Here is a 14,507-nt window from a genome sequence, read left to right on the forward strand (position 1 = left end):
GTCAAGTTATTCATTGCTTTATGTTCTACCAACGTATCGGTGTTGAACTGAGAAAGCAGACATAAAATAGGTGAGGATTTTTTAAAAAAAGGAAGATTGAGTTTGAACAATCAAATAAAGCCGGGTTAATATCAGATTAAGTGATAATCTCGTGAGAATAAAATGAGGTTTTATAAGGCAACACTTGAAATGCCCACTGTATCTCATGTTAAATTTGGTAAAAATCCTCCGATTCAAACTAGCCCGATAATTAGGATAAACTGACCACTAACTCAGCATGTCCAGAAACAATAGTTCTAGTTTTAACATTTAAAACCTAGTTTTTCAGGCCTTTTATATCTGAAGCATAAGCAGCAAGCAAAAAGAAGTCAGAAAGACAGATTAGCCAGTGCAAAGTTTTAGTGCAGTAAAATGACTATATTTGTTAATGACTAGGACTGTTACTGACTACGATATTTCCCTAATGTAAATAATATTTATACATACAATGTATGTGGTCTGCATGGACTGACCCTGTATTTGCCCATATTTTAATATGTATTTGTGATGTACTGTTTTTTTTCTTTCTTTTTATATACTTTTTTTTGTTTCTTTCTTTCTGTGTATTATATTTGTAAATAAAAATTTAATATTTTTTTTTTTAAATGTATGTGGTCTAGTTATTTGGAGTGCTTCTCACATCTCTGGAAAATTAGCTGGATATCCTCCACCTCCATGTTCTTTTTACTTTTACTAGTATATTGTTAACACTGTGTTCATAACTACCTGGGTTTTACAATATATAACCTAAGCCAGCAATGTATAGTTAAAGGAATTAGTACACTACTGCTTTAAGAGCTGGTGTTGCAATCATCTATAAAAGGAGGTCAGCAGCGTCTCTTTCTTGGAGCCGAGAGCTTTGAGACTCTCCCTGATATCTCTGATTCTATGCTGGTTTGTCTGTATAACTACTTTGTAAGGACTACTATGTGTAGTAAGAACTATGTGTTATGTTAGTCTGTATATGTATTGATTGAGGCTTGCATTGTATATGTATTGCTGTACAGTGTTCCCTCGATTTTTGCGGGGGATGCGTTCCGAGACCACCCGTGAAAGTCAAATTTCCGCGAAGTAGAGATGCGGAAGTAAATGCACCATTTTTGGCTATGGACAGTATCACAAGCCTTCCCTTAACACTTTAAACCCCTAAATTACCATTTCCCATTCCCTTAACAGCCATTTACTCACCATTATTACTGGTACTCACCTTTGAATAAGGCACTTAGTGATCCTGATATTTATAGACATAATTATTTATTAACAATAATAATTTTTTTGTTATTTATTTGCAAAAATTATTAGTTTGGCGATGATGTATGATGTCATCAGGTGGGAAAAACCATGGTATAGAAAAAAACCGCGAAGTATTTTTTAATTAATATTTTTTAAAAAACCGTGGTATAGGCTATTCGCGAAGTTCAAACCCGCGAAAATCGAGGGAACACTGTATATCACTAACCCTGATGATGATACCAAGTTATGGTAATAAAACCTCTGCAATAAAACAAGCAAGCTCAGAGAGGACCAAGAACCCCTCAGATCCATCAGGGTCGTCCACAAAGTAATGCATCACATTTTTCCCCTCAGCCTACAGTAATGGCATGAATGCGAAACTTTAGATATGCATTATTTGAATTGTCAGGAGTGCGTGTGTAAATTTTTGCATTCTAAGAGTAGTAGATGCTTAGAACAAACTTCCAGCAGACGTGGTTGGTAAAACCACAGTAACTGAATTTAAACATGCCTGGGATAAACATATATCCGTCCTAAAATAAAATATAGGAAATAGTATAAGGGCAGACTAGATGGACCATGAGGTCTTTTTCTGCCGTCAATGTTCTATGTTTCTTCAGACAGATAGCGTAGCTGCAGCAGTGTGGCGAAATGGCGTCTGTAAGTGATGTACGTTACAAGCAGCATGTTATAATTGAATTTCTCACTGCAGAGAAAGAAACTGTTGGGAACAGACTTCCACTTATTTGGGCCATTAAAGGATGCCATTCGCGGAAGAAATTTTGAGGATGACGAAGAGGTGATTTGCACAGTGCAGAAATGGCTTCCTGACCAGAACAAGGAGTGGTACCGATAGGGCAGTGTTTCCCAACCTTGGTCACTTGAAGATAACTGGACTTCAACTCCCAGAATTCCCCAGCCAGCATTCGCTGGCTGGGGAATTCTGGGAGTTGAAGTCCAAATATCTTCAAGTGGCCAAGGTTGGGAAACACTGCGATAGGGCATACACGCCCTTGTCTGTCGCTGGAGGAAGGCCATAGAACAGGACGGAGATTACGTAGAAAAATAGGGAGTGTAGAAGAAACATCATTCTTTCATTGTGTTCAATAAATAATTGTTGAAGGAAAAAAAATGTGGTGCATTACTTTCTGGGTGACCCTTGTACGTATGCACAATTCATTTGCAAGTCTTCTGCATCATCTACAGCAGCGGTCCCCAAACTACGGCCCGGGGGCCGGATGCAGCCCGCTGAGGCAATTTATCCGGCCCGCGGTAGCCCACAAGATTTTATCAATAGATATAATAAGCTCCCGAATCTCCTGTCAACTCACCACGGTCTGCTGCTGAGCAAGGAGGCGGTAAGAGGCAAGGGGCGGGGAGGATAAGAGGGAGATAGAGAGGGAGAGAGAGAAAGAGGGAGAGATACAAAGAGGGAGAGAGAAAGAGAATGAGTCAGAGAAAGAAAGAGAGAGAAAGAGAGAGGGACAGAGAAAGAGAGAGAGAAAGGGAGAGATAGAGAGGAAGGGAGAAAGGGGGATAGATGGAAAGAGAGAGAAAAGAGAAAAATGAGAAAATGATGGAGAGAAAACGAGGGAGAGGAAAATGAAACAAATGAGAGAGAAGGAAGAAAAGAGAGAGGGAAGAGAGAAATGGAGAGGAAGGAGGGAGGGAGGGAAGGAAGGAAGGAGAAATGGAGGGAGTTTGTTGATTTAAGTTTAAATTTACTTGTTAATAAAGAAGTATAAATTACTTATTACTTCATTATTTAATTACTTCTTTATTTTAAATATTGTATTTGTTCCCATTTTGTTTTTTACTTTAAATAAGATTTGTGCAGTGTGCATAGGGATTTGTTCATAGGTTTTTTTAATAGTCCTGCCCTCCAACAGTCTGAGGGACAGTAAACTGGCCCCCTGTGTAAAAAGTTTGGGGACCCCTGATCTACAGCTACCCATTCTATTGGGCAGCCTACAAAATATAATAGGAGAGGAAAACAATTAAGGCACAAACAACCAGGCAATTGGGACTAACCACAACTATTTAAACATTCCATAACTGAGGTTGCCTCCCACTGGAAGATTCTGACTCCGAGGAAATGTGAGTGTGTGTATGTGTGTATGTGCGCACGCCTACCTCATTTCAACACAGCGGTGTAAAAACTAGATTAAAATAGCTTAGTTACCAGAATATTTGAAAGAAACAAACAAAGCCATTTAATTACGCACATGCATTCAATGTATAGGCTTGTCAGTTTGCAGTGGCATTTTATTCGGATCATTTGGGCACACGCCGGACATTCTCCAGGATGGCATGGCAGAGGGCACGCATGAGAGCACCCAGCTGGTCGTGGCTTGGAGCATCCTTCTTCACACGGAGAACATTCTGGACCCGCCTAGTAAAACAGCGAAATGTAATTTATCATTTAGAGTGGTAACTCTACTTGAGAACTTAATTCGTTCCATGACCAGGTTCTTAAGTAGAAACATTTGTTTAGTTGTTTGTTTGTTTGTTTGTTTGTTTGATTGATTGATTTGTATGCCGCCCCTCTCCGAAGACTCGGGGCGGCTAACAACAATGAAAAGACAATGAAAACAAATCTAATCTTAAAAAATAATCTTAAAAACCCCAATTTAAAGAACCACTCATACATACAAGCATACCATGTACAAATTCTATAAGCCTAGGGGGAAGTGAAATTTCAATTCCCCCATGCCTGACGACAGAGGTGGGTTTTAAGGAGCTTGTGAAAGGCAAGGAGGGTGGGGGCAACTCTGATATCTGGGGGGAGCTGGTTCCAGAGGGTCGGGGCCGCCACAGAGAAGGTTCTTCTCCTGGGTCCCACCAAATGACATTGCTTAGTCGATGGGACCCGGAGAAGGCCAACTCTGTGGGACCTAACCGGCTGCTGAGATTCGTGCGGCAGAAGATGGTCCCGGAGTTTGTAAGTAGAAGCAATTTTTCCCATAGGAATCAATGTAAAAGCAAATAATGCGTGCAAACCCACTCGGAAAGAAATAAAAGCTCGGAATTTGGGTGGGAGGAGGAGGAGGAAGAAGAGGAGGAGGGCAGTCGCTGCTGAAGGAAGAAGGTGAGGTGAGGGAAATAAAAAAAATCCAAAACTTTAAGGCTTAAAAAAGGGGGGGGGACTCTGAGGAGGCGAGGAGGAGCACGTGCCTCCCATACATCCGGCGCAAGGCTGTCTCCGATACACTGCGCCAGAGAGAGAAACTGGCGGGGCCTTCATGCCGCTCTCAAATTTCCTGGAAAATTTTTCCGAGTTTGGGTCCTTAAGTAGAAAATGATTCTTAAGAAGAGGCAAAAAAAACCTTGAACACCCAGTTCTTATCTAGAAAAGTTCTTAAGTAGAGGCGTTCTTAAGTAGAGGTACCACTATATTCGGTTTTTGGGATCCTCCATTCATTAAAATCGGGTGAAATTCTCCCAGTTCGCTCGCGGCTATCAGTCATCGGAGAGCCAGTTGCAAAGGGAGCGTGAGGCTCCACCCACTCGGCCAGGCGCCACCATTTTTGTTCTTTTACCTTCTGCGCATGCACAGAATGCTTTGCACGTGCGCAGAGGGTAAATGAACCCAAATGGCGGTGTCTGAAAGAGTAGATGGAGCCTCGCGCTCCCTTTGCGACGGGCTCTCTGACGATTGACAGCCATGAGTGAACCGGAAGCATTTCACCCGGTTTAAATGTATGTAAAGACGCTTGGCTCACTTACGTAACAGAAAGTCAATACATTGTCTTGAAACCTAAAAAAGAAACATATGCAGAAGCTGCGCAGACTTTTGTTTTTTCTGTATTATTATTAATTGGATTTCTATGCTGCCCAATCCCATGGGACTCTTCCCAAAGTCACTCCCAAAGAAGGACAGCTGGGACCTAAATGAATCTGCAATTTTAATGGAATATTAAATTGTGTTGAGCAGAGAAAGAATGCTTTCGTTTGCTCTTTTCCGCATTAAGCAATCGCCTTGGTGTGAATGGCAGCCAATGTCCAATGGCCATTGAATGTGCTAGACAATGTGTTGAGAGAATGCTGAACAAATGGAATGACTTTTTGTTGGTTTGTTTGGGTTTTTAGACTTTAAATTAATTAACTGGATCTAAGATACTGTATGCTGTGGTTAGCTCTGGCCCAGCTCCTGCCCCAAGGACTGTGGATGTGGGGGAGACATCCACATGCTGCAGGCCTGTTTCCCCCCCCCCCCCGGTGGAATCTGATGATGAAGGCTCCTCTGACCAAGAAGACATGAGTGACAGGGAGGAGGAGAGTGTGGCAGACAGCTCAGAAGGAGATCAATTATCTAGCTCCTCCTTGGATTCAGAACAAGAGTTAATGATACAGCCACGCATGCGGAGAGCGATGCATAGGCAACAACAACTGAGAGATTATTATCAAAGAAAATGAGGCTACCTGTGGTTGGGTGGGGCTGTGGTAATTAGTGAGGCTGCTATAAATAGCAGCCTGTGGGTTTGGCCATTGTGGAGGATTATCTGATTGTTGTGTTTCGTGACTGCTTTGCTGACTTTGACCTTTTGTGTGCTGATTTTTCCCCGCTTTGAAACTAAACCAGAGCAAAGTGTGTTTCACTTTGTGAAAGAAGAAGGAATGTGAATTGCCTCACAGCTGCAAGCTAAGTATCACAGAACTGATAAGGGACTTGTACAAATTACCAGTTTGTTTGGAGACCAGTGCTCTTTGCTATACAAAAAGAGGGCTTAGTTTAAGTGAATTTTCATTATAAAGAACATTGTTTTGAATTTTCAAACGTATGTGTGTCTGAAATTTGTACCTGTGAATTTTTGGGAGGAGTGTACCAGAGAGCCCGACAGAACACTGTATATTGTTTATTATATGTTGCCCTGAGTCCTCGGAGAGGGGCGGCATAAAAGTCCGATAAATAAATAAATCCCAGGGTGACGAGCGACAGGAGCAAAGCACTCAGAAAAGACTACGGCCCCCCTCCTTTAAACTCATAGCCCGTTTTTACAATTCGCAACCAAATAGAGCTCATCCGTATTAAAAAAAAAAATTAAGAGGTCATTAGCATAAGAACTGGCAAACACAGTTCATTTTAAAAAGATTAAAGGAAGGAACTAGTTGTCTGACTTTAACTGTGGCACTTAAGCACAAAGCCAATGGTTTGCATTACTTTTTTAAAAAATCCCTTTTGAGCAAAGCTTCAGTTGAAGTTACCACTATTTACGCATCTCTGCTGACAGGCCTGGGGCCACTGAATTTTAAAATCTACCCCGGCCTTTGATTGAATTTGACAAGACGAATGTGGATGGTTGGTTTTTAAATGAGTTGGGGTTTTGGAATATAAATTAAGTTAGATTTTTTTAATATGCTCTTAGTATTGAGGTTTTTAGAGTATTTTAATATTAGATTTCTTGCATGGTTTGTATTTGCTATGTTATGAGCCGCCCTGAGTCTCAGGAAAACTATCTCATTGAAAGTCAGAAATTATGCAGTTTTGGGAGAATAAAGAAAAGAAAAAACAACACTAGCCAAAATAGAATTGCCGCAGCAAGATCTAAACACTGTTATAAGGCTCAGCAATTGCCAAGTAATGTTCTTATTATCTGTATCTCCATTAATATTATCATCTACCAGCCGAATACTAGGTAAAAATTCAACAAATTGAACCTTCATGAGCCCAAGCAAACTACAGATTTCCATTCAGCATACACAGAGACAGGGCTACAGTTAAGTAGATTTACAATCCTATTTAAATTGCCGCGTAGATCTCTGCCATTTTGTAAATATCTATCGGATTCATGGGGTCCCTGTTTGATGCTACAACTGTGCAACAAGCAAGAATGAGTAACATTACTCCAAATTTTATTACTGTTAGAAAGAATTTTACATTGAGAGGCTCCATGCAATGCATATATATCCTAGTTATAATGTAATGCAACTGTTTAAATAAAAAGCTCTTGTCTTATTATGAAACAAACTGTGTTTGCCGCTGAAAGGATTACCATGTTTTTCAGAGTGTAAGACACACCTTTCCCCTCCCTACAAGAGGGTGAAAATTTGGGTGTGTCTTATACACCGAATGTAGCCCCATTCAGCCTCTCAAATGGAGGTTTTAGGGGCAAAAACAGTCTGCGAAACCTCGATTTCAGTGGCTTTTTTCAGGCTCTGAAACCTCCATTTGAGACGCAGGACTACAATGGAGGTTACACAGGCTGGGAAAATGCCTCTGAAGTGGAGGTTTCACAAGCTGGAAAAAAGCATGAAACAGAATTTTCACAGCTGAAAAAAGCCTCTGAAATGGAGGTTTCACAGGTTGAAAAAAAGCCTCTGAAACGGAATTTTCACAGCTGAAAAAATGTCTGAAATGGAGGTTTCACAGCTGGAAAAAAGCCTCTGAAATGGAGGTTTCACAGGTTGAAAAAATGCCTCTGAAATGGAGGTTTCACAGCTGAAAAAAAGCCTCTGAAATGGAGATTTTACAGCTGAAAAAAAGCCTCTGAAATGGAGATTTTACAGCTGGAAAAAAAGCCTCTGAAATGGTGGTTTCACAGCTGAAAAAAGCCTCTGAAATGGAGGTTTCACAGCTGAAAAAAAGCCTCTGAAATGGAGGTTTCACAGGCTGAAAAAATGCCTCTGAAATGAAGGTTTCACAGGCTGAAAAAATGCCTCTGAAATGAAATTTTCACAGCTGAAAAAATGCCTCTGAAATGGAGGTTTCACAGGTTGAAAAAATGCCTCTGAAATGGAGGTTTCACAGCTGAAAAAAAGCCTCTGAAATGGAGATTTTACAGCTGAAAAAAAGCCTCTGAAATGGAGATTTTACAGCTGGAAAAAAAGCCTCTGAAATGGTGGTTTCACAGCTGAAAAAAGCCTCTGAAATGGAGGTTTCACAGGCTGAAAAAATGCCTCTGAAATGGAGGTTTCACAGGCTGAAAAAATGCCTCTGAAACGGAATTTTCACAGCTGAAAAAAAGCCTCTGAAATTGAGGTTTTACAGGCCGAAAAAGCAAGGCACAGAGCTCACAACCAACGAACCTGTTGCTAAAGTTCACCTCTAGGAACAGCTGATTGAGGGTATTCAGGGCAGCCATCCACCTCCCCAATCAGCTTTTTTCTTAGTTTTCTCCCCAAAAAACTAAGGTGCGCCTTTTACTCCGGTACGTCTTATAGTCTGAAAAATACAGTGCTTACCTTTTGCCTATCATTGTTGGCATCTCTTTCAGAAACTATATGGCATTCTTTCAGGCAAGTATGATTCTGACAATCCAGCCACCTTCCACAGAGTCTTTTACAGGAATACGGCCTGGCAGTATGACATGGCAATGGGCTTATCTGAAAGATTGAGATAATTACTTGAGGGACACTGTAAACAACCTTCAACATTAATTCTACAAGCTTTCATACAAGATGAATTGCTGCATAAAATTTAATCCTCCTTATTTAGGACATGTTGCCTTAATCATAGATGCTAAGCAGATTGCAACAGTAAAACCATTATTATTACGGTTGATCACAGCCAGACAAATGTTTGGACTGGATTTAATATTTCTTTCCACCTATTGAGTCCTTGGTAAGACATGGTAGGAACAATTGTTGTTGGATGATGTTAAAGGTATAATCACATATAAATTATTGTTAGTTATTATTTGTTAATAAATGCTGTCCGACTCCAATAAACTGAAGTACAGTAGAAGGCAATCAATTATAGAAACATAGAAACATAGAAGTCTGACGGCAGAAAAAGACCTCATGGTCCATCTAGTCTGCCCTTATACTATTTCCTGTATTTTATCTTAGGATGGATATATGTTTATCCCAGGCATGTTTAAATTCAGTTACTGTGGATTTATCTACCACGTCTGCTGGAAGTTTGTTCCAAGGATCTACTACTCTTTCAGTAAAATAATATTTTCTCATGCTGCTTTTGATCTTTTCCCCCAACTAACTTCAGATTGTGTCCCCTTGTTCTTGTGTTCACTTTCCTATTAAAAACACTTCCCTCCTGGACCTTGTTTAACCCTTTAATATATTTAAATGTTTCGATCATGTCCCCCCTTTTCCTTCTGTCCTCCAGACTATACAGATTGAGTTCATTAAATCTTTCCTGATACGTTTTATGCTTAAGACCTTCCACCATTCTTGTAGCCCGTCTTTGGACCCGTTCAATTTTGTCAATATCTTTTTGTAGGTGAGGTCTCCAGAACTGAACACAGTATTCCAAATGTGGTCTCACCAGCACTCTATATAGCGGGATCACAATCTCCCTCTTCCTGCTTGTTATACCTCTAGCTATGCAGCCAAGCATCCTACTTGCTTTCCCTACCGCCTGACTGCACTGTTCACCCATTTTGAGACTGTCAGAAATCACTACCCCTAAATCCTTTTCTTCTGAAGTTTTTGCTAACACAGAACTGCCAATACAATACTCAGATTGAGGATTCCTTTTCCCCAAGTGCATTATTTTACATTTGGAAACATTAAACTGCAGTTTCCATTGCTTTGACCATTTATCTAGTAAAGCTAAATCATTTACCATATTACAGACGCCTCCAGGAATATCAACCCTATTGCATACTTTAGAGTCATCAGCAAATAGGCAAACCTTCCCTACCAAACCTTCCCCTATGTCATTCACAAACATATTAAAAAGAATAGGATCCAGAACAGACCCTTGTGGCACATCGCTTGTAACCTGTCTCTGCTCAGAATACTCGCCATTAACAATAACTCTCTGATGTCTATGCTTCAGCCAACAGCAAATCCATTGAACTATCCAGGGATTGAGTCCAATCTTCACTAATTTATCTATCAGCTCTTTATGTGGAACCGTATCAAAGGCTTTGCTGAAGTTCAGATAGGCAATATGCACGGCACTTGTGGTATCACACATTTCATGCAACAATATCAAAATATAACTGGTTCAAATATTGATAAGCATGTTACTGTAGGGTTCAATAAACTAGACCAGTGATGGTGAACCTTTTTTTTCCTCAGGTGCCGAAGGAGCGTGTGTGCCCACACCCATATGAACAAACATTGTTCCCCGCAAATTGTTCTCTGCATTATCATCCTTTAAATTGGCTAGGGGAATGGCCAATTAGCCCCAAGCCTACTCTCAAGGAGACCTGCTCCTGAGGAACCACTCCTGCCTCCTCACTGTCCGACTCGGCTGCCATCCGCACAGGCCACTGGTGTATCACCACGTCAGCATCTTTTCTGGCGGGATCTGCTAACCAGCTGCACAGGCTACTAGCGGACCACAACAGGTTGCTGTGTCCCAGGGTCATTTGGCAACATAAATTTAGGGCTTAATTTTGGTCATAAGGTAAGGACTAACTGTATAGGGAATATCTGGTATAATAGTTTTCTTCTGCAACACATCCCAACCCCAGCTTTTAATGTCTACCTCCACTCATATCCATCTGAAAAAAAAAATAAGCCGAAAAGCTTTTGCACTGATCCTTCCAGACATCACATCATCTGCAAATAGCAGCCTACTGGAAAGTTGAGAAATAAGAGTATCCATCGATACTTCTGAAATATAATCCACACTTGTTCTAAATTAACAATCTATGCCAGATGTTCTAGCCCATTATTAATGGTATTTTTCCCCAAACCTGAGGGGTCTGAATACATGCCGTTGTTAAGATATTTCTTACTAACCAATGTCTATTTTTATTGATATTATTATGATTAAATTAGCCTTAACAGTTTACATTCCTGGCAGTCTACATATGTTTCCCATACATCAGAATGAGACATCCTGTGTAATCACCGAAAGCATTACATTTTGTACTGATTCTCTTCAGAACTCCGTATCATTTTTAAAAAAATATCCTTTTGTTTTGCAATAAGAAATTATACTTAGATGACTGGCTGATTACAGCCTTACGGGATTCAGTTCGTCAAAATAATCCCTTTTTACTGAAGGACACTGTTCATTATTTTACAATCAAAATTCAAAAACTGAAGCATGTTAATTAAGCTTAAATGTTTCCTTAAAGTTGTGTCATGTAAAATGCTGGTGAATTTTTAATACAGTGATACCTTGTCTTACGAAATTAATTGGTTCCAGGAGGCGGTTTGTAAGGTGAAAAGTTTGTAAGACGAAACAATGTTTCCCATAGGAAATAATGGAAAACCGATTAATGCGTGCAAGCCTCCCCCCCCAAAAAAATCGCAAAAACAGGCGCTCCGCTGGGCACCACCGCTCGGGCACTTCTCGGTGCTCTCCCGAACCCGAAAAGTTTGGCAAAAGTTTGGGTTTGGGTGAACGCCGAGAAGCGCCACCGCCCGGCTGTCACCTTCTGAAACAGCCGGGGGCTTCTCGGGGTTCTCCCGAACATGAACCCCAACCCAAACTTTTACCGAACTTCCAGGTTCGGCATTTCAGAAGGTGACAGCCGGGCGGCGGGGCTTCTCAGTGTTCTCCCGAACCCCAACTTTTGCCGAACTTCTGGGTTGGGCGTTCAGGAGACCACCGAGAAGCCCCCCGGCTGTTTCAGAAGGTGACAGCTGGGTGGCAGTGCCCAGCGGAGTGTCCGGAGGCGGGGTATCCCGCCGGCGGTGGCGGCAGGTTCATAAGGCGAAAAAAATTCGTAAGAAGAGGCAAAAATATTCCGAAACCCGGGTTCGTATCTCGAAAAGTTTGTATGACTAGGAGTTCATATCATGAGGTATTACTGTATATTCAATTGGGAACTGGAGTTGAGTCATTTTGCTTAGCCTGGGGAATGGTGTTACCAGCCTCTCACAAATACACACTTAAAGGTTGTTAAGGAACAAGCTAGAAAGTGGTGGGGAAGATCAAAGGTGTTGATTCTTCACAATCCACTAGGTCAATGGTGTCAAACACACGGCATCACGTGACAAATCGTGACTTTTTTCCCTTTGTTAAAGCGGGCATGGGCATAGCCAGCGTGTAACCCATTCGGCCTGTGAGCTATGAATTTGACAGCCCTGTATTAGGTTGTTTTCATTGTGTATTTGTTAAGTTGTACTGTGTGTCTAGCAAACCTTTTATTTATAGCATGAAAAAAACAAATGTATTACTGCTATTTAATATTAAAGCCACTCCCCTGGTCACAATATGCTTTTAGATAGAAAAGTGGTATCAGCCACATGAAGAAAGGATCAACATCCAACAACATCCCTTTCCATGCTTGGAAGAATAGCATGCAAGCAATGTTTTGAAGTTCTACAATCTTCTCCTTAACTGACAATTATTTTTGCTAAAAAATAATTTTCAGGAATTAAAAACACCACCATATTTTATGGAATAATAGTAAAAAGAGAAAGAGATAATCCAAGAAAAATTAGCAGAAAAATTAATCATTACAACCTAACATGTCAATCCTTTCTCCGGTATAAAATTAAATTAAATTAAAACAAAGAATAGGGTGACATGATAGCAGTGTTCCAGTACTTGAGAGGCTGTTACAGAGAAGGGAGGAGGTGTCAATCTATTCTCCAAAGCAGTGTTTCCCAACCGTGGCCACTTGAAGATATCTGGACTTCAACTCCCAGAATTCCCAGCCAGCATTTGCTGGCTGGGGAATTCTGGGAGTTGAAGTCCAAATATCTTCAAGTGGGCAAGGTTGGGAAACACTGAGTCTAAAGGACCTGAAGGCAGAACAAGAAATAACAGGTGACAGATTATACTAAATCTGCCACCTGGTATTAAATAACCACAGTGAATTTCCACGGTACATCACTAAAATCCATCAAGATATGAAACTTTATACATTATGTACCATGACATATTATATTCTCGAACTTTTTATAATCAAATCAGACACTCTTTCCAATAGCAAACTTTTGAGAGCACCAGTTATGGTCGCTTGATGATGTTTCGTTCACCAACTGTGCAGAGTTATGGCAATGATGAATAATTTACTATTCCTCACATTTATGACCTTTGCAAATCAGTAAAGCAAAGAAAAGCTGAAGTAAGATCATAAATAGGATCAGAGTTCCACTTTGTGACACCACTTGCCAATCCTAACTCTTATAGCTAAACAAGGAATACCTGTAGAATAGATTAATTGTGTCCAAAATTAGGAAGGAAGGAAGGAAGGAAGGAAGGAAGGAAGGAAGGAAGGAAGGAAGGAAGGAAGGAAGGAAGGAAGGAAGGAAGGAAGGAAGGAAGGAAGGAGGCTAGGTTCCTGCAAAAACTCATCTAGGTTGAAGAAACAATTTTTTAAACTTTTTAAAGAAGATTTAAAACAGAGAAAAGAAATTAATGTCATGGAGGACAGAGGGACAAATGGCGTTGTGCAACTTAGAAGGATGTAAAATATTTGGCAGCAATTTATTCTGTTTACTATGTCAACTGGGACATAAATTTTATTTATAAATTCTAGTCCTTCTGCATTCTTAAAAAAAACCTTGCATTTTTAGAAATATACGGTAAAATTTAACTTTCTTCCAAACTTTTATGGGTCAAAGTTTTCCCTTTAGTTGCTCAGATGAAATTGTAAGAGATCAATTCACCCTCTACAGATATTAAGCTATTTTAATGATGAAATATTGTTGTTATTTAAATTTATTCTAAGAAACTCTCTTGTTTTCTGTGCACAAAATTGATATACTCAGTTGAGTTCTTTCTGTTTTAGAAAACTGTAATTCAACACAGTGTGCACGTTGGTTTCCATTCATATTAGATGTTTGAGGGGCCCTCTCCATCTTCTGTCCAAATTGACATCAGGACTTCTTATGTAATATTGAGCTTAAGTTATATTATTTCAGGCAATTGGAGAGCTCTCAAATGCTACTTTGCTCACCATACTTCCTTATGCAACATTTGAAATCCATTATCAAAATATCATTTGCAGATGTTTTTGAAACAACCACAAAATATATAATGCCAGCAGTGTCAGCTGACAAAACCATTTAATTTTTTCCAAGAAAGATAACATCAAAAAAATAATAAAGCCCCATTAAAAAAGCTAACTGGATTATTGCTCATTAAGCATTAACAAAAGGTTATTTCCCAACGAGTCACATCATTTGAAATATGTCAAAGGTTTAATCAAATGAGGACCGCACTCTTACAAAGGCTTTAGAACAATTGGGCATTATCCTGCTGACGGAAATGTCAACTTTTGGATGAAAAACTATCTGGGTTTCAAACAAAAAGCAAAGCATTTCAGCTGCAAATAAAATTTCACGTCAAATCCATTAAATGCTAACGCTTAATTCTGAGACACTAATTGAAACCAAGTTATGCATGGCTCAGTTTTATT

The 14,507-nt window shown here is 40.0% G+C and overlaps 1 protein-coding gene across 1 annotated transcript in view; it reads right to left on the reverse strand.

Moving 5' to 3' along the window:
• Positions 1-14,507, reverse strand: part of NFXL1 (nuclear transcription factor, X-box binding like 1) — an 80,267-nt gene that overhangs the window by 23,875 nt on the left and 41,885 nt on the right. The window contains 2 exon segments of the mRNA XM_070757161.1: positions 3,498-3,664; positions 8,455-8,595. Of these exon segments, the coding sequence (XP_070613262.1) occupies positions 3,498-3,664; positions 8,455-8,595 (308 nt within the window).

The sequence above is a fragment of the Erythrolamprus reginae genome, chromosome 7, assembly GCF_031021105.1.
Source record: "Erythrolamprus reginae isolate rEryReg1 chromosome 7, rEryReg1.hap1, whole genome shotgun sequence".
Taxonomy (NCBI): domain Eukaryota; kingdom Metazoa; phylum Chordata; class Lepidosauria; order Squamata; family Dipsadidae; genus Erythrolamprus; species Erythrolamprus reginae.